The sequence below is a fragment of the Lepidochelys kempii genome, chromosome 6 (genome assembly GCF_965140265.1).
Source record: "Lepidochelys kempii isolate rLepKem1 chromosome 6, rLepKem1.hap2, whole genome shotgun sequence".
Lineage (NCBI taxonomy): Eukaryota > Metazoa > Chordata > Testudines > Cheloniidae > Lepidochelys > Lepidochelys kempii.
This window is the reverse complement of record NC_133261.1, coordinates 1577073-1600597: the sequence shown is the minus strand read 5'-3', so window position 1 is coordinate 1600597 and position 23525 is coordinate 1577073. Positions and strand designations below refer to the sequence as shown.

General features: G+C 57.1%; 1 protein-coding gene across 1 annotated transcript; it reads right to left on the bottom strand.

Annotated features, from left to right (window-relative positions):
• Positions 1-444: 444 nt before the first annotated feature.
• Positions 445-19720, bottom strand: LOC140912303 (RING finger protein 112-like). The gene is made up of 14 exons (XM_073346521.1): positions 19534-19720; positions 18523-18789; positions 15214-15429; positions 14655-14792; positions 14220-14324; positions 13865-13915; positions 12738-12794; positions 11899-11985; positions 10904-11033; positions 10619-10749; positions 10360-10413; positions 8539-8612; positions 7970-8243; positions 445-2865 (listed from the first exon to the last, which is right to left on the bottom strand). Exons 2-14 carry the CDS (start codon positions 18769-18771, stop codon positions 2302-2304), a joined length of 2130 nt encoding a protein of 709 aa, XP_073202622.1. The 5' UTR covers positions 18772-18789; positions 19534-19720; the 3' UTR covers positions 445-2301.
• Between the last annotated feature and the right edge of the window lie 3805 nt (positions 19721-23525).

Sequence of the window (23525 nt, the reverse complement as noted above, 5' to 3'; positions counted from 1 at the left end):
GGCAGAGAGAGGAAGGGCTCGACCTCGACCTGGCCCTGGTAGCTGCCGATGCCGCTGGCAGAAGGGGGCACATACAGCAAAATTGTAACGTGCTTCCTTGAGTCCAAATGGAACAGGCTAAAGCAGGTTACCCCACCTAAACCAAGCTCCTTGCATCTCGGACCAGCACCGCTGGGCCCCCTCTTGCCGAATCGCTGCCCCTTTGCTTCAGCGGTGAAGGATACAGGGGCATCCATTTACCTTCTCCTTCTACCCACCGAAAGTTTGTTCAGCCTGAAAGTCAGGAGCATGTTCCCCTCCCGCCATGGTTTATTCTCCAGCATGATGACCCCATAGCTTTGTGTTACCTTCATATGTCCATGGGGCATGCATGAGGCTGGCTTACAAAGTTTAATTGACGTCAACGGAGGTGGACTGACAAATGTACGTCCTACATCTGGCAGAAACTTGTCTGCTGACCCTGCCTTTATTCAGACTTGAAAATGTGTTTTCCATATGCACATATGCGCGTAGCTCCTCACCTCATGACAGGGCCGACATTTCACACAGATATCAATACCGTATGCTCCTGGGATGCATTTGATGCATTACAAGACACTATTTGTGGCTAAATACCATGACAGCGGTGTGTTAGGTGCAGCGAGTTTGTCCGGCCTGTTAGGAGTTGCTGACACAGGGCACTGAACCCGCTGCCAGCAGGTACCGATGGGCCTGGGTGTCACACAGTCATTGGAAGTTTTCAGGAGTGGGTTCGACCAATGTCCCTTCTTAGAATCTGTGGGCAACAGCTGCCCCGCTGTGGAGTGGTTTGTGGTTGACATGTCTGGGCCACGCTACAGCCCTGTCACCACATTCATCACCCACAGATTGGGCTGGGGGGTGGACTGTTCAGATCAGATCCCGGACAACTAGAAAAAGTCTAATGTAGTGCCCATCTTTTAAAAAGGGAAGAAGGAGGATCCTGGGAACTACAGGCCAGTCAGCCTCACCTCAGTCCCCGGAAAAATCATGGAGCAGATCCTCAAGGAATCAATCCTGAAGCACTTACACAAGAGGAAAGTGATCAGGAACAGTCAGCATGGATTCACCAAGGGAAGGTCATGCCTGACTAATCTAATCACCTTCTCTGATGAGATTACTGGTTCTGTGGATGAAGGGAAAGCAGTGGATGTATTGTTTCTTGACTTTAGCAGTATTCTTGTCAGCAAGTTAAAGAAGTATGGGCTGGATGAATGCACTATAAGGTGGGTAGAAAGCTGGCTAGATTGTCGGGCTCAACGGGTAGTGATCAATGGCTCCATGTCTAGTTGGCAGCTGGTATCAAGTGGAGTGCCCCAAGGGTCGGTCCTGGGGCCGGTTTTGTTCAATATCTTCATAAATGATCTGGAGGATGGTGTGGATTGCACTCTCAGCAAATTTGCGGATGATACTAAACTAGGAGGAGTGGTAGATATGCTGGAGGGCAGGGATAGGATCCAGAGGGACCAAGACAAATTGGAGGATTGGGCCAAAAGAAATCTGATGAGGTTCAATAAGGATAAGTGCAGGGTCCTGCACTTAGGACGGAAGAATCCAATGCACCGCTACAGACTAGGGACCGAATGGCTAGGCAGCAGTTCTGCGTAAAAGGACCTAGGGGTTACAGTGGACGAGAAGCTGGATATGAGTCAACAGTGTGCCCTTGTTGCCAAGAAGGCCAATGGCATTTTGGGATGTATAAGTAGGGGTATAGCCAGCAGATCGAGGGACATGATCATCCCCCTCTATTCGACATTGGTGAGGCCTCATCTGGAGTACTGTGTCCAGTTTTGGGCCCCACACTACAAGAAGGATGTGGAAAAATTGGAGAGAGTCCAGCGAAGGGCAACAAAAATGATTAGGGGTCTGGAACACATGACTTATGAGGAGAGGCTGAAGAAACTGGGATTGTTTAGACTGCAGAAGAGAAGAGTGAGGGGGGATTTGATAGCTGCTTTCAACTACCTGAGAGGTGGTTCCAAAGAGGGTGGATCTAGACTGTTCTCAGTGGTAGAAGAGGACAGCACAAGGAGTAATGGTCTCAAGAAGCAGTGGGGGAGATTTAGGTTGGATATTAGGAAAAACTTTTTCACTAGGAGGGTGGGGAAGCACTGGAATGTGTTACCTAGGGAGGTGGTGGAATCTCCTTCCTTAGAAGTTTTTAAGGTCAGGCTTGACAAAGCCCTGGCTGGGATGATTTAATTGGGGATTGGCCCTGCTTTGAGCAGCGGGTTGGACTAGATGACCTCCTGAGGTCCCTTCCAACCCTGATATTCTATGGTTCTATGATTTTATGATCAGGTGGGCCTTATCAGACTGCTCGTCCATGCCGTCCTCCTCCTCCCCTTGGCTGGCGGTGCCCTCGGCCCAGTTCTTATCCTTCTGGGCGATCTTCTTACCAACTCCCCATCCCACGCCCCCACCCATGCACCCCCCAGCCACGGCACCCGCCCCAGCACCAATGGCCACCGCCTCAGCGATGCCGAGCACCGCAGCTTCAGCAGCAATGGCACCAGCGGCAATTCCCGCCGCAGCACCTCCACCCACCGGTGCCAGGACCAGCCCCCCCACCCCAACGCCCGCTGCAATGGCAAATCTCTTGAAGCGCTTCCTGTAGGTCTCCAGGAAGCTCTCGGCCTCCCACATCAGCTCCTTCTCCAGCTCCGTCAGCAGGGTCTCTTTCTTCTGCCTCAGCTTCTTCTCCAGCTCCGTCCCCAGGGCCTCTTTCTTCAGCAGCATGTCTGTCCGGCACTGCCGCAGCAAGTCCCCACGCCGCTCTGTGAACTGCTCGGCCATCTTGCCCGGCCTCACCTTCAGGCATTTAAGTGGGTTCCTGGAGTCGGTGTCCTGCAGTAGCAGGGAGAGGAGACAGCCAAGAGTATTAGATGTGGCAAGTGCTGCATAGACCCTGTGACGAAGCGGGACTGTTCTTAATGTTTCCTCTGAATAGTGTGGGGGTGCCTCAGTTTCCACTAGGCAGTTCTTAAGTATCTAGGCGGTGGGGTAAGGGTGTATGATCATTGCAGAGCCCTAGAGGACAGGTGTGTGCAGGGGTCTGGACACAGAGAATGGCCGACACCCTGTTTCCTGGCCACTGATGGCCTGGGCCCTTCCCTCCTGCAAGGTGAGAGCTGAAGGGTTGGAGAACAAAGGAATCAGGTGCCCTCCTGGCCTGGGAAAGGGACAAAGCCCAGAGGAAGAGGGGGCTGGAGGGTTTTTCAGTTTGGGGCTCGCTGGGGACATGCAGTGAAGTGCAGATGGGGATGTCTGGCTCACTGCCCCCCAGAATGGACCCGACTGAGGGGTCCCGTTCTCTGCACCTACAAGCTGTGTGTTAGACCATGTTCCTGTCATCTAATAAACCTTCTGTTTTACTGGCTGGCTGAGAGTCACGTCTGACTGTGGAATTGCGGGGGCAGGACCCTCTGGCTTCCCCAGGACCCGGCATGGGAGGACTCGCTGTGGGAAGCTCACGGAGGGGCAGAGAGGATGCTGAATGCTCTGAGGTCAGACCCAGGAAGGTGGAAGCTGTGTGAGCTGTGTGTCCTGAAGACAGGCTGCTCACAGAAAGGAGACTTCCCCAGAGTCCTGACTGGCTTCATAGGGAGCAGTTCCAGAGCATCGCCCGGGGACTCCGTGACAACTGGTGTTAGCGGTGGGATATACTGCACCCCGTGGATGGCGCTTTCTGCAGTAAGTGACTGGGGAGCAGTAAAACGAAGGGGGATTGACGAGGACCAGGCCTGCTGAAGGCTCAGAGAGGAGCGGTTTCGGGGGGCGGTTAACCCCTGGGAGTGTGTGACCAGCGAGAAGGACTGTGCAGTAATGGGGTCCCCCTGGGACTGCGCGGAGCAGTCTCAGGGGCAGAGGAGCCTGTAGCTTGGCCCTTGGAGAGAGAAGGACTGTGCAGTAACAGGGTTCCCCTGGGGATTGCAGTGAGCAGTCCAAGAAGCAGAGGAGTCTGCCGCGCGACCCTGGCAAAGAGGTGGTGACCTCGAGAAGGGCTGGCACACTAGGGGTTCTCCCTGGAAACCGTGGGGAGCTGAGAGCACACAGGCCTGTGAGTCCACAACAACTTGGGAGGAGCGGAGTGATGGCCTGTCATCATCTCCTTAAGAAGGACATTGTAACCCTGTGCAGAAAGAGAGGGTTGAGCGTTGGAAAGTTCACCAAAGCACAGTTCATCGTGCGGCTGGAGGAGGATGACCGCTCTAAGGGACAGATTCCTGACCCCCAATGGGGCTATGGCAGGATCTGGGAGCAGCTGGAGTGGGAGCCAGGCATCGCCAAGACTCCTGTCCCTGACCAGACGAGGGTCTTCACGATCGGGTTCCCCATCGGGGGATCGAGATGGACGGGATTGGAGTTGAGTCCGAGAGAGCAAGAGGACTGTGAGAGACAGCGAGAGCCCGAGAAAGAGCTGCAGAAGCAGCAGCAGCATGAACTGGCGGTGGTGGGGCGGAGAGGCCTAGGGGACCCCCCAGGGGTGAGTGGGGATAGACCCCGGGGGGCCAGTTCCGCAGGGAGCCTCGAGACTAAATTGCTGCCCCTGGTTAAGGAGGTGAGGGGATGTGGATGCCACCTCACTGTCTTTGAGCAGGCTGGCGATTTGAACCAGGGGGACCCTGCGGAAAAGCCCCGGTGTCTAGCTCCCTTGCTGGGTCCCAAGGCCATAGACTCTGTCAGCCAGATGGGTGGGGCGGTGGACAGGCTCCCACTCCTGACCCCAACCTATATGTCTGTGTGGAGTTTCCTGGGGCCAGGCCCCTTGACCACCGGGAGCGGAAGGTGATGGTCAATGGGGAGACATTCCTGGGGTGGCGAGATCCTGGGACAGAGAGAACTGTTGTCAGGCCCTGGGTGGTGCAGCTTCAGATGCTGAGGGGCTGTGTGAGCTGGGTGAGGGTCCCAGGGACGAAGCCCCTCACCCTGCCTATGGCCCAGATCCCTGTGCAGACCCAGGAGGGGTGGGGCTGGCTGGTCGTTTGGGTTCTCCAGGATACGAGCTGCGAGACCCTGTTGTGGGGTGACTGTGTCTCTTTGGACAGGATCTAGGCCCTGCTCCAGTAACTGCCAAGGTTTTGAATTTGAATCCAGGGAACCAATCGGTGGAGAGGGAAATGGTCAGTGAAAATGCAGATGACCTGGTTGGCAGTGGGGAGGAGCTGCTAGGCTCAGGCTACCTGCCTGCCTGTAACCAGACCCCTGGGGCTGGATGGGACAGAGAGATGCTCCCCGCCGTCTTGCACACCGGATAGGGGGCTCAGGCTGGCTCTGATGCAGTGAGGAAAGCAGCGAGCTCCCTGCCTACCCCCACCGGGACAGCAAGGGCAGTGCTGAGCACAGTGGGAGCTGAGACCCCAGCTGAGTGGGGGAGACACAGGCAGGGCAGGGGATCTGTGGGGAGTGGCAAGGTGCTTGGTAAGGAGCCTGGATGAGCCTAGGCAGCCTTGTGAGCTGATGGCTGTGTCTCGTCAGCAGGGTGGGAAGGCGAGGAGAGTGGAAGATGAGAGTCCCTGGACCTAACCTGTTAGCTGGGTGGAGAATTGGGACAGTGAAGGAAACGTGTCTGTGTCTGTCAGGGGTATTGACTTGCCTGTGGAGGGAGCTACCCTGGTCTCCAAGCAGTTGTCTGTGACCAGCCTTGTGTGCTGGGACAAGGGGAATGAGATCCCAAGCTGTGTGTCTGGGAAAGGAGAAAGTGTGTCCGGCTCTTCTTCGTCTGTGGAGCAGACAGAAGGGGCCTTTCAGCCTGTGCTGGTTGAGGGTAGTGCAGTTGTCTCAGAGCTGGTTCTGGATTCAGCTAAAGCCCAGGAAGGGAAGGGTCCTAAGTTTGTGTCTGCTCGGGAGAATGGCCCTGTAACTAGGTCGCATCCAGTTAGTGTCTATGTAAAATCCCAGAGCCCAGACAATTCTGGTGCTTGTATTTTGCCCGTTGCTAGTGTGTGGCTGGGAAAGGGTGCAGCAACTCTGTCTAATCAGGGTGAGGTCCTAGCCAGGGCACAAGGAGAGCAGAAAGATTATTTGACTGTGTTACCTACGGAGGGTGTGGAAACCTGCAGCAAGAAGGAAAAGATTCCTGAACTTATGTGTGGCAAAGGGAAGGAGAATGCTTCTGACCTTTTATCTAGGGAGTCAGTAAGTTTGCCTGAAAGAGGATTGTGTAGGAATCCGCCGGATGGGCCAGAGGTAATTCTGGATGTAAGGGAGACCCAGAAAGAGTCTGTTGTTGCTCAGGAAAGTGTTCCTCTAGAGCAAGCCCTAGGTGAAGAGGGTAAGGGCAGAATTTCTGTGAAGGGTGAATTGTTGCATAGAAAAGCCCTAGGGAAAGGAATCCTCCTGGAGTCTTTGCAAGCAGTTTACTGCCACTGAAGGGGGTGAACGTGATTTAATCAAGAAAGTTTCAGTTCCTAACAGCCAGAAATTTTCTGTTGTGAATGTGGCCCAGGTCAAGATGGGGGCTCTTAACCAAGAGAGCCCGAATTGCAGGCCTCCAGACTGGAGCACTGGGAGAAGACCCGATCCCAGTTTGATGCCCGGGAGTTTTGGGGTGGCAAAAGGACCACATAAACCTTCGCACATGCGGCATGAGAGTACTATTGACCACCGCAACCTAAGGGAGAGCATGAAACTGGAAGGGCCTGGTGTAACTCCCACCAAGGAATGGGAGAGATGCTGGGGCATCCACTGGAATGTTGGTGGCTTCGAACTTCCCCAGGTCACCGGCTAAAGTGACCCCGCTCAGTTCGATCTCGAAGGGGGGAGAGATGTGACGAAGTGGGACTGTTCTTAATGTTTCCTCTGAATAGTGTGGGGGTGCCTCAGTTTCCCCCATGCAGTTCTTAAGTCTCTAGGTGGCGGGATAAGGGTGTATGATCATTGCAGAGCCCTAGAGGGCAGGTGTGTGCAGGGGCCTGGACACAGAGAATGGCCGACACCCTGTTTCCTGGCAACTGATGGCCTGGGCCCTTCTCCCCTGCAAGGTGAGAGCTGAAGGGTTGGAGAACAAAGGAATCAGGTGACCTCCTGGCCCGGGAAAGGAACAAAGCCCAGAGGAGGAGGGGCTGGAGGGAGTTTCAGTTTGGGGCTGGCTGGGGACATGCAGTGAAGTGCAGATGGGGATGTCTGGCTCACTGCCCCCCAGAATGGACCCGGCTGAGGGGTCCCGTTCTCTGCACCTACAAGCTCCGTGTTAGACCATGTTCCTGTCATCTAATAAACCTTCTGTTTTACTGGCTGGCTGAGAGTCACATCTGACTGCGGAGTTGGGGGGGCAGGTCCCCCTGGCTTCCCCAGGACCTGGCATGGGGGGACTCGCTGTTGGAAGCTCACGGAGGGGCAGAGAGGATGCTGAATGCTCTGAGGTCAGACCCAGGAAGGTAGAAGCTGTGTGAGCTGTGTCCTGAAGACAGGCTGCTCCCCGAGAGGAGACTTCCCCAGAGTCTTGCCTGGCTGCATAGGGAGCAGTTCCCGAGCATCACCCGGGGACTCCGTGACAGAACCCGACCAAGATGGGGGCCTTGTTGTACAAACACCCTCCAACTGAGATCAGGGCTGCCATCGTGCCAGGATCCCACAACTCAAATTGGACCCCCCGTCATGCCAGCTGCTACACAGACCAACCCCCCAAGTGAGATCGGGGCCCCAGCTGTGCGAGGTGCTGCACACCCCTATCCCCATGACTGAGACTGGGCCCCCATTATGTTGGGTGAGGCACAGTTCTCTGGACTGAGATCGGGGCTGCCATCATGCCAGGTGCTGCCCAGAACCCCCAAAACTGAGTTCCCCCCCCCAAGGTTTGGGATTGGAGTCTCTCATCTCTTCAGCCACCCTGGGAGCTGGAAATCTGAACTCCCACCTCATCCCCAAAGCCCACAGCCCGGGGGGCTGCCCAGGATGGTTCCCTGAGGTTCCCCGGGTGGGAGGCAGAGCCCTCCTGCCCCAGATTCACCTTCTCCTTCAGAAACTCAGCGTGGGCTGCGTGGGCCCTGGCCAGGGCTCTCTGGTTCGTGTGATGCTGATAGCGCCTTCGGTAGGTCTCCAGGAAGGTCTCGGCCTCCCAAGTCAGCTCCGCCTCTAGGGCCGTCAGCAGCGTCTCCTCCTTCAGCTCCTTCACCTCCTTCCGGCACCTCTCCAGCAGTGCCCTGCGCTGCTCCATGAACTGATGCGCCATTGCACTCGGATCCACCGTCAGACAGTCGTCCATGCGCCGGGACAGGCCGTCCGGCGTTGGGCCAGAGAGGAGGGGACAATAGTGGGGTGCAAGGGGCTAGAAGGGGCGGGTGTGTGACCCTGTCTCACCAACAGACCCTCTGGCTACAGCACAGCAACTTCCTCCACCCTCCTGACCGAGATCCAGGCCACTGCTGTGCCGGGGTTGCAGTCTCCCGTCTCCGCAGCCCCTTGAAAGTGAATATGAGGTCTCCTCTCCTGCAACAAAGCCCATAACCCACGGGGTTGGCTGGGATGTTTCCCTGGGGTTCCCCTGGCTGGGGGCACAGCGACACCCCTGGACTCACCTTCTCCTTCAGAAACACAGCGTGGTCTGCGCGGGCCCTGTCCAGGACTCTCTGGTTGCGGAAGGTGATGGCCATCTGTGCCGGGAGGACAAGGCTGGGGTGAGCCGCAGTTTATGGGGCCCCGACTCCACCTAGGGGCTGCAGCTTCCACCGCAGCAACCTCATGAAACAAAGCGAGATCGCCAGCCCGTGTGGAAGCTGCTTGGGGCTGCTGGTGCCACCACTTTTCAATTCGATCCCCGCAGCAGCCCGGCCTTGGCTCCCTTCCTTGCCCTGACCTGCACTTTGCCCTTGTGGCACTTTCCTGGAGCCGAGGACTTTGAAAACCCCTGTCCCAGCCAGGCTCAGCCTGAGGCACATGCCCGAGAGAGCATCACTGACAGCCGTTCTCATAGGTCTGGTGGGATTTCAGGTTTTTTTATTGATTTCCAGGAGCCAGGTGAATCTCAGCTCTCCTTTGGGGGTGGGGGCTGGGTTAAATCTTCTTGTGGACTCTGGAACAGTCTCTTCTGTGCAGCTGTTGTGGAGTGGCTATTGTGGAGTAGTTATTCTGTTCTAGCTGGGCCGGTCTCCTCCCCCCAGGCAGAGAAGCTCCCACATCTGATTATCTTCACGTAGCTCCTATCGCAGCCCATCTGAGGCTGACGCCCAAGAGAACTTGACAGACGATGTCAAAGGGTCTGTCTACCCTGGGTCCTGCCCGGCTGCGGGGGAAGGTGGCGTGACTCGGACGTGGAGGGCTCGGTGAGGGCTGTGCTGGGACGCTGCCCGGCTGGCAGATCAGACCGAAGGAGCCAGGGCAGAAGTTCTGCTCAGCCGGCCCGATTCCCAGCTCACCAGAGGCCCCATGAGGCCGGGTGGAAAGGTCCGTGCTGCCGGCCCCAGCACAGGGGGTGGGCTGGGGGCATGGCTGGAGCACGCTGTGCCGTGGTTACCCCCGACTCCCCAGAGAGGCCAGCGAACAGAGCCCCTGAATCCACCTTGTCAGGCCCCCTTCCCCTGCCACTGCATGTGCCTCCCATGATGCACCAGGGCCATGATACATGCACCAGGAGAGGAGATGCTGATGCGTTGTGGTTCATGAGATGCCTGAATCTCCTCTCTACCCCCAGCACTCAGGTCAGTCTACACCTCCCATGGTGCCCTGCAGCTTTGATACACTGCACCCTCACCAGGAAAGGATACCATGGCGCTTGGTGGGAGATGTAGTTTGGTTGCCTTAACCTCCCATTCTCCTCTGTGGGCTGGTCTCATGGGAGGTGTGGTGCAAGCTGCAAGACCAACCCACAGAGGAGAATGATTATCTCTTGCGGAGGGGAGTGATGGTGTCTGGTACCTGCAGTGCATCATGGGATGAGTAGTTCCACCAGGTGCCCAACCCGTAGAGGAGAATGGAGAGCGTGAGGCACAAGACCTACAATTCCCAAGAGCTGTGGCAATGGCCTTTCCACACAAGAGATATTTTGGGGTTTTGCTGGAAACTCCAAGTTTTCTGCAGGAAAAACACCCCCATTTTCAGACCTGCTCTAAAAAACTCCTCTCATTTAAACACCAACAGGAGCTGCCTGGGGAAAAACAGGGTTTGGTGCTATGGGTCTCAAGGATTGGAGACGTGTCTGTAGGTGGGATGAACACTCCAGTACCAGCAGCTCTCCAGGCTAGTGAAATTCTTCTACCCTGGAGTCCAAGAAAATAAGATTTCATCCAGACTCTTTCCCAGTCACCTCCCGCAGCATGGACCCAGATCCCAACATTGCCCCAACCCTGACGTGGACGGGTGAGGGGAGACACCCCATGATCAGCTCAGAGACAGAGACGGTACCTGACAGGGAGAGGAGAAGCCAGAGCAATGGTTCTTCATCACATCAGATAAATTCTGCAAAGGAACCAAAAGAAATCATCACGTCACAGACTCCACAGGGCTTAGAAAGGCTGGGAACATGGGGACAGCTCACCTGGAGCTGAGATGCAACCACCTCTGGGGTGGGGCAGCTGGGGAATAGGGGGTATTGGGGTCATCACTGACTGCAGGAGAGAGCATCCCCTTCCTGCTCCCTCCAGCACAGCTGGCCAGTCCCCACCTTTATCTTGGCAGCGAGCTGTGTCCCAGTGAGCATCTCCCCATGCTGGTCCATCCGGATGTGTTGACCAGCCGAGCTCACCAGGGCGGTGACGTAGTCCCTCAGGCTCCCCCGGAAATCATCATCCATGTCTGCAAAGGGGAGAGAGATGGACGATGGTGGGGGAATACAGGGCCTGTCTGATCCCCCTTCTCTCTACCTGCCACGCACGGGCATGATCAGCGCCCCAGTCACATTGCTCTGCACAGGGCAGGGGGCTTAGAGCCGCTGTCCTGGGTCCGTTACCTCTCAGCCTTCCCTCGCTCCCCATTGTGATCCGCTTGCCAGGGGAGGGCATCAGGTAACAGCAGCTGCTGCTTCTCTTCAGCGCTTCCAGGGCCTTGGGGTGTTTGCAAGGGGACCTCGCCTCCAGCTTCTGCCGAGACAGGGGCAATGGTTACATTGACACACAAACACCTGTGTTAACATTAGCCAGACCTGCCAGGCAGTCAGAGAGGGTCTGGAGGGGCCCGGCCTCATTTGTTGTAGATGTTGGAAGGGGGGCAGTGAACAAGGCAGGGGATGGCAGGAAGTGAAAGGAGTGTCCGTCAGTCCCAGTCTCCCCGCTCCAAGCCCCTGTCTCCCCACCCCAGGTCCCAGTCTCTGCAGACTCCTTGTCCCACCCTGCTCCTTTCACTCCCCCTGGCCTGGTTTTTCTCCTCTCCCCTTTGCAATCAAGCTGCTTCCTCCTCCACGCTGTCTGGGCTCATTGAGTGTAGGGCAGCGACAGGTGCCCGGCCTGGAGCAGCAATTGCAGGGAAAGTCCAGCTTTGCATCTGCAGCCCCCGGCTGGAGGTTGCTCCGTGCGGATGGATTCTTTGGAGACGTCAGCGGCTAAACTCATGCCCAGTGTTTCTCGGCCTTGTTGTGCTGGTGACTCCCTTTGGCCTTAAAAGACAATCTAAACCCCTGTACTTGAAAAAAATGGTGACTTCCACCTTAAACTCGGACTTCAGCTTCAGCTCCGACCGCCAGGGGCTGAAGCCGATGCCTGAGGCCCGGACATCCAGGGCTGAAGCAAGTAATTTAGCTTTGCAGGGTCCCCTATGGTGCAGGGCCCTGGACAAATATTCTGCTTGCCACACCCTAACTCCAGCCCTGCACTTGGGACCCCCCCCACCACCCTTCACACAACCTCCCTGCGGTCCCACCTCCCCCAGGTTGGAAACACTGGAGCCATCATCCCTTCGAGGGGAAAGGCCCCATGTCCCATTCCTCCATTTTCTGAGTCCCACAGTCACCTCTTGGATGTATCTCAGATGCTGCTCCCCACCCTCGGCTCCAAGGTCCGGGGAGCTGCTCCAATCCCGCACCAGCAGGTCTAGATGCTGCAGGGGAGACAGGAGGGGAGTGAGGGTCTCTGGGGGTGGGGGGACGCTGGGTTGGGGAGAAGGTTGATGTCTGGAGGGAAGACCTCAGCCCCGAGGGAATGGGGCAGGGGGTGCATGGGGCAGGAGCAGGCTGTGGAGTGGGGGAGGGGTCTTCAGCATATGCGCAAAGTCCCCAGCCATCTGACAGCATAGTCATCAGCCAGGTGCAGAGCCAGTAGCCCACCCTCGAAGTCCGTGGGCACTCGTCAAGGATATGCGACATAGGCTGAAGTTGACCACAGCTACATCCCTGGTCATCAGAGAAACCCCATCTGAAGAGACGGGCTGCACAATTGCCCTGTCCTGTTAGGAACCAGCCCAGGTGCCTTGGCAGCTCGAAATGTGGTGGACCAATGGTGGGGTCAGTGATTAATGACGGTCATCGCTGACCACTCGTTGCACCGAGGCGATTGCACTGTCATGTCCTGTAGTGGCGGAAATGACCCTGAAGGGCGTCTACAAGACAGGGGGGCTGGCAGGGAGCTGAAGAGGCCTGCGTACAAAGGCAGGTCGCTGTTCTCACGGATCTTGGCCAGCGGCATGACGGAGGCCCCCTCACGGTGAATACGGGGTGGTGCTGTGTCTATAAGTATTGTCAGCCGCAGCAGCGGAGTTACCCATAACGTCCCTATCCCAATGCCCGCAGGGGAGGGGGTGCCGTGTGGGGATACATGGGGCAGGGCGGGTGATGATGGCGGAAGCCGTCTCACCTGAACAGGCTCCAGTCCGTACGCTTTTCCCACCTCTTCGGCCACACGCACAAACATCTGTAGAGCAAAGAGAAGAGGGGTGGGGGACGAGTCTGGGGCATGGGAGGCATTTACACTGCGGGGTCATCCTGCAGGTGAACAGAAAGGGGCCTGATCGCTGCCCCCCATCCCCATCTGAGCCGCTCCCTCCGCCCATCGCAGAGAGCGAGGCCCAGCGAGTGCAAAACGAAGCTGGAGAGAGATGGAGATATTTTCCACGGGGTGGAAAGAGAAGTGGGAGGCACCCAGCCAAGAGGGTGGTGGGGGCGGCTGTGGGATCCTGTGCCCCACAGAGGAGCCAGTCTTGTTCCAGGGTTCCCTCCTTCACTCCAGGGCACCACGTGGCGGTGGGGGGGGGTCAGTGAGCCCAATGTGAGGTCTTTTCCCTGTGGGGTTCCTGAGATGAACCCTCCAACCCACAGAGCCCCATTGCCTCCGGCTGACAGACGCCACCAGCACTGTTTGCCCAGCCCCGGGGGTGACACCACGGCTCTGCTCGCGCCTCCAACAATCTCGGCCACATGGCGATTACTCGAGCTCTCCCTGGACTGCTCTAGCTCCACGTTAACCAGGTTTCTGCCCCCCATTGGACCCAGGGCCGTGTGGACAGATAAAAACCCTCCCAGAGCCAACCCCTCCCCCGCACAGAGAGTCCCCCCTGGGGTGCAGTAAAGGGGCAGGACACGCAGTATGTCGCAGGTGGCAGAGATGTCACTAAGGGTGTGACGGCCAGGGGCTTGACCCGGTGGGGCTGGGGCTGGGTAAGAGCAGAGCAGATCAGGGGGCAGAGCAACCGCCCAAGGTCTTGGGCCCAGCAGACTTCCCACCGACGGCGGAGCTGGGCTGGAGGGGAGGGCGGGGTCCTAACTTTGACCCAGGGGCCCGTGCCAGACACCTGGGAGCAGAGACCCGGGCTGGGCTGTGTGGTGACAGTGCTGAATCCAGAAGCCCACGTGACCGTGGGAGAGTCGGTTTCTTTATCTGGGCCTCAGTTTCCCCACAGGAGCTATGGGGAGGGATAATAACCCTGTGGGGCTAATGGGAGAACCTGGCCCAGCCACGTTCTGTGTCAGGCTGCCTGGCCTCACCTCCAGGTATTCAAGATCCGCGTCGTTCACCTCATTCGAAATATTCAGTATCTGCAAATAGCCAGGAGACAGACAGAGCTACAGCAACGAGCAGGGACGGCCGCCCCAGGCCCCTTCCCAGCCACGTCACCCGCCCCGAGCACAGCGCCCCCTAGTGCCGCAGGGGGCATCGGGGCCGGCCCTGCCTGCCAGGGGAGAGCGCCCCCTACTGAGCCCCTGCCCCGCTCCCTGCAGAACAGCGCCCCCTAGTGCCCCAGTGAGACATTGGGGCCAGCCCGGACTGCTGGGGGAAATGTCCCCTGCGGAGCCCCCAGACTGTGCTCTGCAGCACAGCGCCCCCCCGGGGACCCCCAACCTGATAGGAGCTGAGCAGCATGGAGAAGGCGGAGAGTTTGATGCTGGTCTCCTTCTTCCTTTCAATGCCCATGGAGCCCTCGGTGTCGACCAGCAGCACGGCCACCTGGGGGCCAAGAGGGAGAGCCCCAGGTCAGTTTCCGGCTTTGTTCAGCCACCCACGGCCCCTCCGCCCCCAGAGTCTGCCCCCTGCTCCGCCCCCATGGCCCCTGGCATCTCATTTTTGCCCACCCCAGTGTTAGCTCCCTCCTCTTGCTCCTCTCCATTCCCCCCCGTTATGACTCCATCAGATTCCCCTGGGGCCTCCTTCCCCATGTCTCCATCCTTCCCTATTTCCCCATTGCCTTTGTTCCCAGCCCTTTCCCCCATTTCCCTTCTCCCAGCATCCCCATGTCTCCTTCCCCCTTTCCTATGCACCTCCAGTGCCCCCACTCACCTTCCCGCCCAGGGTGGGGACCCAGATGGGCTGACTCCAAATCCACACCCCGTTGGTGACTTGCTGCATGTCGGCGCGCCACTCGAACCCCTCCAGGGGCTCATCCTCCTGGCCCATCCACGACCCGTCCCTCGCGTCCTGCCGGAAAGGAACATGGAGGGAGAGGGGTCAGTGCAGGGTGGAGGAGAAGAGTGACTGGTCCCCCCACACCTCCAGACTGTAAGCCCTGGGAAGGGGCTGGGGGTTAATTTACTAGGGTGGGGCGGGGAGGAACACAGGGCGATGGGCGTGCTCAGATTCTGACAGATAAACAGTCAGAGACACACAGACACGCTGCATTCCAGACAGACACACAGACAGAAAGACAGACTTGCTCGGGTTCAGACAGATAGACAGACAGACAGACAATATTACCAGACAGAGTACCAGGCAGACAGGCTGACCGACATGCAATGAGGTGTGTGTACTCCCACACACGTGTGCAACTCTGAGCCCTCCAGCAGGAGGCAGGATGGGGCTGCTCACACCCCATCTCACTCCTGTTCCCGTTCACACCCACCGGGCTCCGGAGCCGGCGCAGCAGGTAGTTCAGCAGGAAGGATTTGCCCCGGCGCTGCCCCCCGACGATGGACACCACGCAGACGGGGGCGTCCCCTGCCCCACCCTGCTCCAGGCAGCGGCTCAGGGCCTTCTTGTCCAGGATCAGGTTCTCTTCCTCATCCAGACGCACCAGCTGCACCGGGTGGCCCGGCTCCGGCTGAGCCCCCGGCCCCTGCTGCAGGGAGAGAGCAGCGTCAGAGCTGGGACCCCACCCCTGAGCCAGCCAGTCCCCTGCTCCCTGCTGGATCAGAGCCCTGTGCCCCATTCTACCCCCTGAGCCAGCCAGTCCCCTGCTCCCTGCTGGATCAGAGCCCTGTGCCCCATTCTACCCCCTGAGCCAGCCAGTCCCCTGCCCTGGGGCTGGATCAGGGGCAGCACTCCCTGGAGGGGATCTTCAGTGGGATTCTACCTGTCCCTGGAGGAGAGCGAAGGTGAGACAGGATGCTGATGATCAACAGGTGGCTCAGGCAGTGGGGCTAAGGTGGGCGTGGGGATGTTCGGTCACGGGGAGGCGTTCACGGACAGAGGACTGGTCTCCTGGGACGGACGCCACCTGAACAGGGTGGGGGATAGACTTCCGGGGTGGAGGTTGGCACAGCTGATGAAAAGGGCTTTAAACTAGGAACTCTGGGAGATGCTCATGGAACCTCCAGGCCTGATTCTCACACTGAGCGGGAGGCAGGAGGAGAGGGTAGGAGCAACGGAGAAAGGAACGACAGAGGGCAGGAGAAGAGATGAGAAGAGGAACGATAGTGCCAAGAGCACCGACGCTGAGAGTCAGGTGGCCGATACCGGCAGCAAAGCCAAGTGGAAGCAGTGAGGTGTCTGCCCAGCAACGCGATGAGCCCGGGTGACAAAAGGGAAGGAACTAAAACTACGGGTATGGGACAGGAAACCAGACACATGGTGCAATAGCAGCCATGACCGGGGTATAGGGAAGAAAGACAAAAGGCAGAGGTTGCAGAGTAGCGTTGTGTGTTAATGAAGAGGTGGAGTGGAAAGAAATGAGAAGGGATGAAATGGGTGAAACAGAATCTTTTTGGGTCAAGATCACTGTGGGGAAGAAAGGTACCAGGGGCTCCCCTGGGAGAGTGTCTTGGGTCTGCTACAGACCTCCAGGATCTGGTTTGGATATGGATGGAGACCCCTTTCATAGCTTGAATGAAATAAATACCACTGGGAATTGTGTGATCATGGGAGACTTTAATTTTTGTGACAGAGATTGGAGAAGTGCTGCTCATCATGGCAGGGCCCAGATAATCCTGGAGGTGAGACAGCTGAGAGGTTTTTTCATCAGTGACCAAAGCAACAAGAGGTGATGCCAGTTTAGATTTAGTATCGGTAAGTAGCGAGGACCGCACTGAAGAACTGGCTGTAGAGGACAGCCTTGGTTCAAGTGGCCATGAGCTAATTCCATTTAACTAAATGGAAGGATAAACGAAAACAGGTCGGCAGCTGAAGATCCTGGATTGCAAAAAATTAAGGGAATTAGGCAGGGAAGTGACCTGGCCTGCACATCTGGATGTGGACAGGGTTTGTCAAAGATGCAGGAACTCTCTGCAGTCTGCATCCAGGAAAAAGCCCATAGGGAAGGGTTGCTGAGCAAACTGGGTGAACCAGGATTTCAAAGAGGTGATTAAGAGAAAGCAGAAAGCCTCTGAGGAATGGAAACTGGGAGGAATCCATGTCGGGATAAAATGAGAACTGCCAAAGGCCAAGCAGAATTTGAACTTGCAAAAAAATTAAAACCAACAGGAAAACGTTCTTTAGCCTCATAAAGAAAAAGAAAAAAAGGAAAGAAGAAGTGGGACCACTAAGCGCTGAGGATGGGGTGGAGATAAAAGATACAGGCTGCATGGGCCAACACCTAAAGATATGGGCATGGCCTCAGTTTTTAAGAAGCATAAGGAGAAGCTTGTGGCCAGATAGCTAATGAGAACAAGAATACGGGAGTAGAAATTGTCACTGAATTGGTTGAAATGGAAACCAGAGTCAAACAACTTAATGGGAGCAAACTGGGGGACCTGGATCATTTCCATCCTCGAATATTAAGGAAATTAGCACATGAAATTGCAAGCCCAATAGCAAGGATTTCTAATTAATCTGCAAAAGTCAAGGGTAATATCTAGGGTCCTACCAAATTCACAGCCATGAAAAATGCCTCCCAGATGGTGAAATCTGGTCTTCACCTGGGAAATCTGTTATTTTGTGTGCTTTTACCCTAAACTATACAGATTTCATGGGCAAAACAGCATTTCCCAAATTGGGAGTCCTAACCCAAAAGGGAGTTGCAGGGGGAGGAGCGGGGTCTCAAGGTTATTTTCGGTGGGTCACAGTATTGCCACCCTTAATTCTGCACTGCCTCCAGACCCGGGCGGCTGGAGAGCGGCAGCTGGTGGCTGGGATCCCAGCTCTGAAGGCGGCATCCCGCCAGCAGCAGCGTGGAAGTAGGGGTGGAAATACCGTACCAGGCCACCCTTATTCTGCGCTGCTGCTGGCGGTGGCTCTGCCTTCAGAGCTGGGATCCTGGCCAGCAGCCGCCGCTCTCCAGCCACCCGGCTCTGGAGGCTTCTCGACTGAGTTTGGTAAGTTTATGGAGGGGATGGTCTGATGAGACTGCCTACCATGGCATGTAGCCCAAATGCGAGTGCCAGTAGCAAATATCCCACAACGGGCGGTGATGGGACACTAGATGGGAAGGGCTCTGTGTTACTAGAGACACCCAGGTGTCCGGCTGGTGGGTCTTGCCCACATGCTGAGGGTCTAACTGATCCTCATAGTTGAGGTTGGGAAGGAATTTCCCCCAGCTCAGACTGGCAGAGACCTGGGGGGTTTTCGCCTTCCTCTGCAGCATGGGGCACGGGTCATTTGCAGGTTTGATCTAGTATAAATGGTGGAGTCTCTGTAACTTGAAGTCCTTTAACCACGACTGGATGATGTCAGTGACTAGCCAGAGGTTCTGGGTCTATTACAGGAGAGGATGAGTGAGGTTCTGTGCCCTGCAGCTTGCAGGAGGTCAGACTAGATGATCATGATGGTCCCTTCTGGCCTACAAGTCTGAGTCTGTGTGTCCCCTTCCCCACCCCCTGAGCCAGCCAGTCCCCACTCTGGGGCCAGATCAGGACTGGCTCCCTCTAAAGGGGACAGGCCCTATGTCCCATTCCCTGCTCCCCTGAGCCAGGCAGTCCCTGCCCTGGGGCTGGATTGGGCCCAGAATCCCCTACAAGAGAAAGCTCCTTTTCCCCTTATCCGGCCCGTCTGGTCTCACCGGCTCCGGCTCTTCCTGCTGAGGCTTGGTGATTTTCTCCACCAGGTTTCTGACACGTGTGTCTGGGATCATCCTGTCCCTGGAGAAGGGAGCCCGGCACTCCGGGCAGCGGTGCCCCTGGGCTGAGATCTGGCTCCAGTGAGTCGAGAGGCAGCCCCGGCAGAAGTTGTGGCCGCACTCGATGGAGACGGGGTCGCTGAACACGTTCCAGCAGATGGAGCAGGTGACATCCTCCCGGAGTTGCTCCATCCCCCTGACCCCACAGGCCTGGGGAGATCCACTGGGTCAAGAGCTAGCACATGGGAACACCGGGGCTAAGATGCTACCGCAGAGGGGCTGGGAGCCAGGACTCCTGGGCTCTATTGTTAGTTTTCACCACTTGGCTGGGTAAGTTTCCATTCGGCTGTTGTGCGCTGGCCACTCCCATTTTGGGGCAGGGCTGGCAAGTGTCTCTCTGCTTCTGGGGTTTTGGGATTCCTGGGGGCCCTGGGAGTTCAGGGAATGATACAGCCATTGCTGCCCCCCCACCTCCCAGTTCAGCCCGCTAGAAGCACCCGACCCGCCAGGATGTGGGTTCAGCTGTGGGGTGAGATTGTACGAGCCGGCCAAGGGGCCTCGGAAACGCCAGCTGCAGTTGGTCCAGTTCTTATTAGAGGGGGGCTGTTTTGGGCCTCCTGAATCCGCCCCCCACCCCTGCTTACAGGGCACTGGGGCTTCTGGATAAATGGCATCTGGCCAGAGCAAACCATGCCAGTGCCCCTGATGTCTGACCCACAGCCTCTGCTAGCCCAGCCTTGCCCCCCCACCCCAGCTCTGCCGGTGCCCCTCACTCCCGACCTGCAGCCCCCTGCTAGCCCAGCCCTGCCCCCCAGCTCTGCCGGTGCCCCTCACTCCCGACCCCTAGCCCCTGTGAGCCCAGCCCTGCCCCCCCAGCCCTGCCAGTGCCCCTCACTCCCGACCCGCAGCCCCCACCTAGCCCAGCCCTGGGCTCCCTCTTGCCCTGTAGCTCACCCTGGTGAGCAGACTCCAGCGCAGACCCTGCGGTTAATTCAATTTCTCCGGTTGTCTCTGGGTGTCCCCCACCACCTCCCTGGCTCTCTGCGTGTCTGGCTCTGCACAGAGCCCGGCTGGCCGCTGTCTGCTCAGTTCCACTTTCACTCTCTAGTTTTGTAACCCGGAGCCATGAGCGAGGCCGGGCTCTTGGGGCGGCTCCCTAGACCGGTTTGGTTCTGCAGGCCCCCAGTAGCACTGGACGGCGAATGGATCTGAGTCCTGGCACCAGTTCCCTTGACCCAGAGGGGAAAATGGGCACAGTTCAAGGAACAAGGGGCCCCACCCAAAGGGCCCCGGGAGACTAGAAACAACCATCTATGGGGCTGGAAGGAAAGTTCACAGTCTGCTCCTCACATGTCCCAGGCCTCCTGCCCAGGCCCTGGTTGCGCTGCAGTCTTACCACGGGTCAGACCTTTGCTCTGGTGGCGCCCACACGCCCTCAGGCTTAGGCACCCGCCAGCAGCCCCCCAGCAGCTCCTCTCCCTCCTCCCAGCGCCTCCTGCCTCCCAGCAGCTCCCCCTGCCACGGATCAGCTGTTCCGTGGCACTGGGGGGAGGCACGAGGGCCCAGCGCACTCAGGGGAGGGGCAGGAAGAAGGGGCAGGGGCAGAGCAGGAGTGGGAAAAAGCAGGGCAGGGATGGGACATTGGGGGAAGGGGTGGAGTGGGGGTGGGACATGGGCAGAGCCCCCCTTGGCAGATTAGAAATTCGGCACCTATGCCCTCAGGCTCTAGGGGGGCAGGAACCCTTCTCCCCAGCATTGGTCCGCCTGGTGAGTTCATGTCCTCCGAGTATGGCCAGTGAGGCCCCTCATCAGGCGACGTCTCCCTGCCCAGCCCCCCACCACCCCGCTCTCCCCAGCCACTCACCAGGCTCAGCTGCAGTGTTACATGGGGCACGGCCAGCGTCCGGTATCCCGACTCTGGCCCCACGGCTCCTCCTGCAGGTCGACCCTGTATCCCTGGTCTCCGCTGTCCCAGCTCCCGGCTCTGCACAGCCACAGCTCAGCCTCCAGCCCAGCTCAGGCTGCTGCTTTCCCCTTAACTCTGCCCTCTTCTGGCTCAGGCAGCTCCAGCTCACACAGAGAACAGGCCTCTGGGCTCCTGACTCCCTCATTGGCCCGCCTGCCCTGTCAATCAGGCTGAGTGGGAGCTTTGGCCTCTCCCCATTGGTACTTTCTCTTCAATCCTTCCCCTTTCTTTTGGGACAGGGACAGCTAAAACCCTCACTAAGTTTGGCACATGGGCCGAGCCTGGGCACATTCCCTGGACTCTTGCCCAGGGCCTCTCCCCTCAGCACTGGTGTATCGGGGGTTGACCTGGGGAAGGGGAAATTGGTGACACCCCCAGAACTCCTTACACAGCTGGAACCACCCACTGGAGACCCCCAAACAAGGCGCTACTCACAGCACCTTGCACCTGTCCTCACTGCCCGGCTCCAAGCTCAGATGAGCTGCAAAACAGGCAGTGAGGGGGCGGGGCAGAAATTTCCCATCCAAGTGGTTTCTGGACTGGAAACCGGGATTTTTCCAGACTGTGACATTTGCCTCCCGAACGTATCAGAAAACAGTGACCGTTGGAACGACGAGTCGACGTCCCGGCACGTGTCTGTTGGGAAAAGCCGCCGTGGCAAGGCCTGGCACAGTTTGGCAGAATCCAATTTTTACTTGTCTTATAATTCTGATGGATTTTGAAGCATATTTTAATTAATATAATCTGGTCATTGGGAAGTTTAGACTTGAAATTAGATGAAGGTTTCTAACCATCAGAGAAGTGAAGTTCTGGAATAGCCTCCCAAGGGAAGCAGTGGGGGCAAAAGACCTATCTGGCTTTAAGATTAAACTCAATAAGTGTATGGAGGAGATGGTATGATGGGATAACATGATTTTGGTAATTAATTGATCTTTAAATATTCATGGTAAATAGGCCCAATGGCCTGCGATGGGATGTTAGATGAGGTGGGATCTGAGTTACTACAGAAAATTCTTTCCTGGGTATCTGGCTGGTGAATCTTGCCCATGTGCTCAGGGTTCAGCTGATCACTATATTTGGGGTCGGGAAGGAATTTTCCTCCAGGGCAGATTGGAAGAAGCCCTGGAGGTTTTTCACCTTCCTCTGTAGCATGGGGCACGGGTCACTTGCTGGAGGATTCTCTGCTCCTTGAAGTCTTTAAACCACGATTTGAGGACTTTAATAGCTCAGACATAGGTGAGAGATTTTTTGTAGGAGTGGGTGGGTGAGATTCTTTGGCCTGCGTTGTGCAGGAGGTCAGACTAGATGATCAGAATGGTCCCTTCTCACCTTAATATCTATGAATCTATATTTTCTCTCAGTTTTTACTGATTTACATTTTCACAGTTGTGAGCCCTCACGGTGTGGTGTTATGTGCGGCTGTTCCCCAGCTGCTCTATCCGAGAGGTGGCTGCAGCTCAGTGCTGGGTGAGCCATCCCTGTGCAACATTATTCATGGCTGCACCCCACCTGCCCTGCCCCAGAAGTGGCTGCATCTCCGCCCCGGGAGCTGGGTGACTGTTACTCAGCACTGGGAGAGTTGAATATTTGCTGAGGGTTTTTGTTTCAGTTCCAGAAATCCCACGTTTCTGAGAAGAGGCAGCTGCTGGGGTGTGGTCTCCGGAGGGAGAAGTAGTGGTGACTCCCTGAAGGTGTCGAGCTGACGAGGAGCTTTCTCTCCGCTAGGGCTCTGGCCAAACTGTTTAGGTCCAGGGGAGTCACAACTCCAGCACTTCCAGTGCCCATTACAGCACATGCGTTTCCACCAGAGCCGGCCAAAGGGCCCGTGGGGGGAGCCGAGGAATGAAGGGTCCCTGCCCAGAGTGGGATTCTCAGAGCAGCTCTGCTGACCTGGCGCTCCTTAGGGACACGCTGGCAATGACGTCTGGGCAGGGAAGGGCTAACAACTCATTCTGGCTTCATCTGCCGCTGGTCCGGATGCCCCACACTGAGCTCCCTGGCTCGCTCTGCATGGGACTGTTACCCCAGGGCGACGCCAGGGAATCGTGTCTCCCTGTGTTTAATGTGCTTTCAATGCAGGCTGGACCACTCCTTAAACTCCCCTGGGTTTGCAGAGAGCCTGGCGCATCAGCTCTGAGAGGGGAGCAAGCTGGCCCCAATCCAGAACGTGGTGCTAACTCTGATCCCCGCTAAGGGCATCTCACTTCTCAACATCCCAATGTCTTCGCTGTGGATCCCAGGCATCGAGGCCAGAGGGCAGCGATCACACTAGGAAGAGCTGCAGAGCCATCGGTGAGAGCTGTCAGGTTTAGATGTTGTTTATCAGTAGCTGGCTGTGACACCCTCCGCCGCGTCTGTTTCCTGTCTCCCGCAGGTGGAAACCGAAAGCAGTGTGGGAACTGCTCTTTCCGAGAAACAAGCGGGTTAGCAGAATTCATACTGGCTGCAAAACTAGAGAGCAAGCAAAGCCCTCAAAAAGCCCTGCCCCGTTGCAATGTTTCTCAGGGGACGTACAACCAGCACTGAGCGGATGCTGGCGTGCAGTGGCTGGGTGACAGCTGCAGAGTCACACGGCGGTTTTCTCAGTGAGGACCTTGCTGTCACGAGAGGTTGTTCTGAAGCTGACAGCTGTAGAGGGCTCCAGGAGCATTTCCTTTTTTGGGCTTTTCCCTGCTATTGGGTACGAAACTGCTCCAGTTCACTGATCACTTGACCAGTATCCTGCTCCTTTTTCTCCTTCAAGGGCAATCAGAGCAGGAATGTCTGCCTGTGTCTGCAGAGAGCACAAAACCGCAGCTCAGAGAGGTGTGAACTGCACCCAGTGTAACTGACACAGCGTCACTGCCTGAGTCTGCAGAGAGCCTGAGCCCATCGCTCGGAGAGGTGGGATCTGCCTGTGACACTGCGAGTTTACCCAAGGTGTCCAGGGTGAACCACTATCCCCTGCTCACAGTGTGGGAGAGACGTGCCTGGGGCCAGT

Bases quoted from the DNA above. Each gene is read 5' to 3' on its own strand.
- LOC140912303 (XM_073346521.1), bottom strand. From the start codon at position 18,771: ATGGAGCAACTCCGGGAGGATGTCACCTGCTCCATCTGCTGGAACGTG. The intron at 10,750-10,903 runs GTAACGGACCCA...TCCCCTTTGCAG, and splicing joins GAGCGAGGGAAGGCTGAGAG to ACATGGATGATGATTTCCGG. The intron at 8,613-10,359 runs GTACCGTCTCTG...CTCCCGGCACAG, and splicing joins GCTTCTCCTCTCCCTGTCAG to ATGGCCATCACCTTCCGCAA.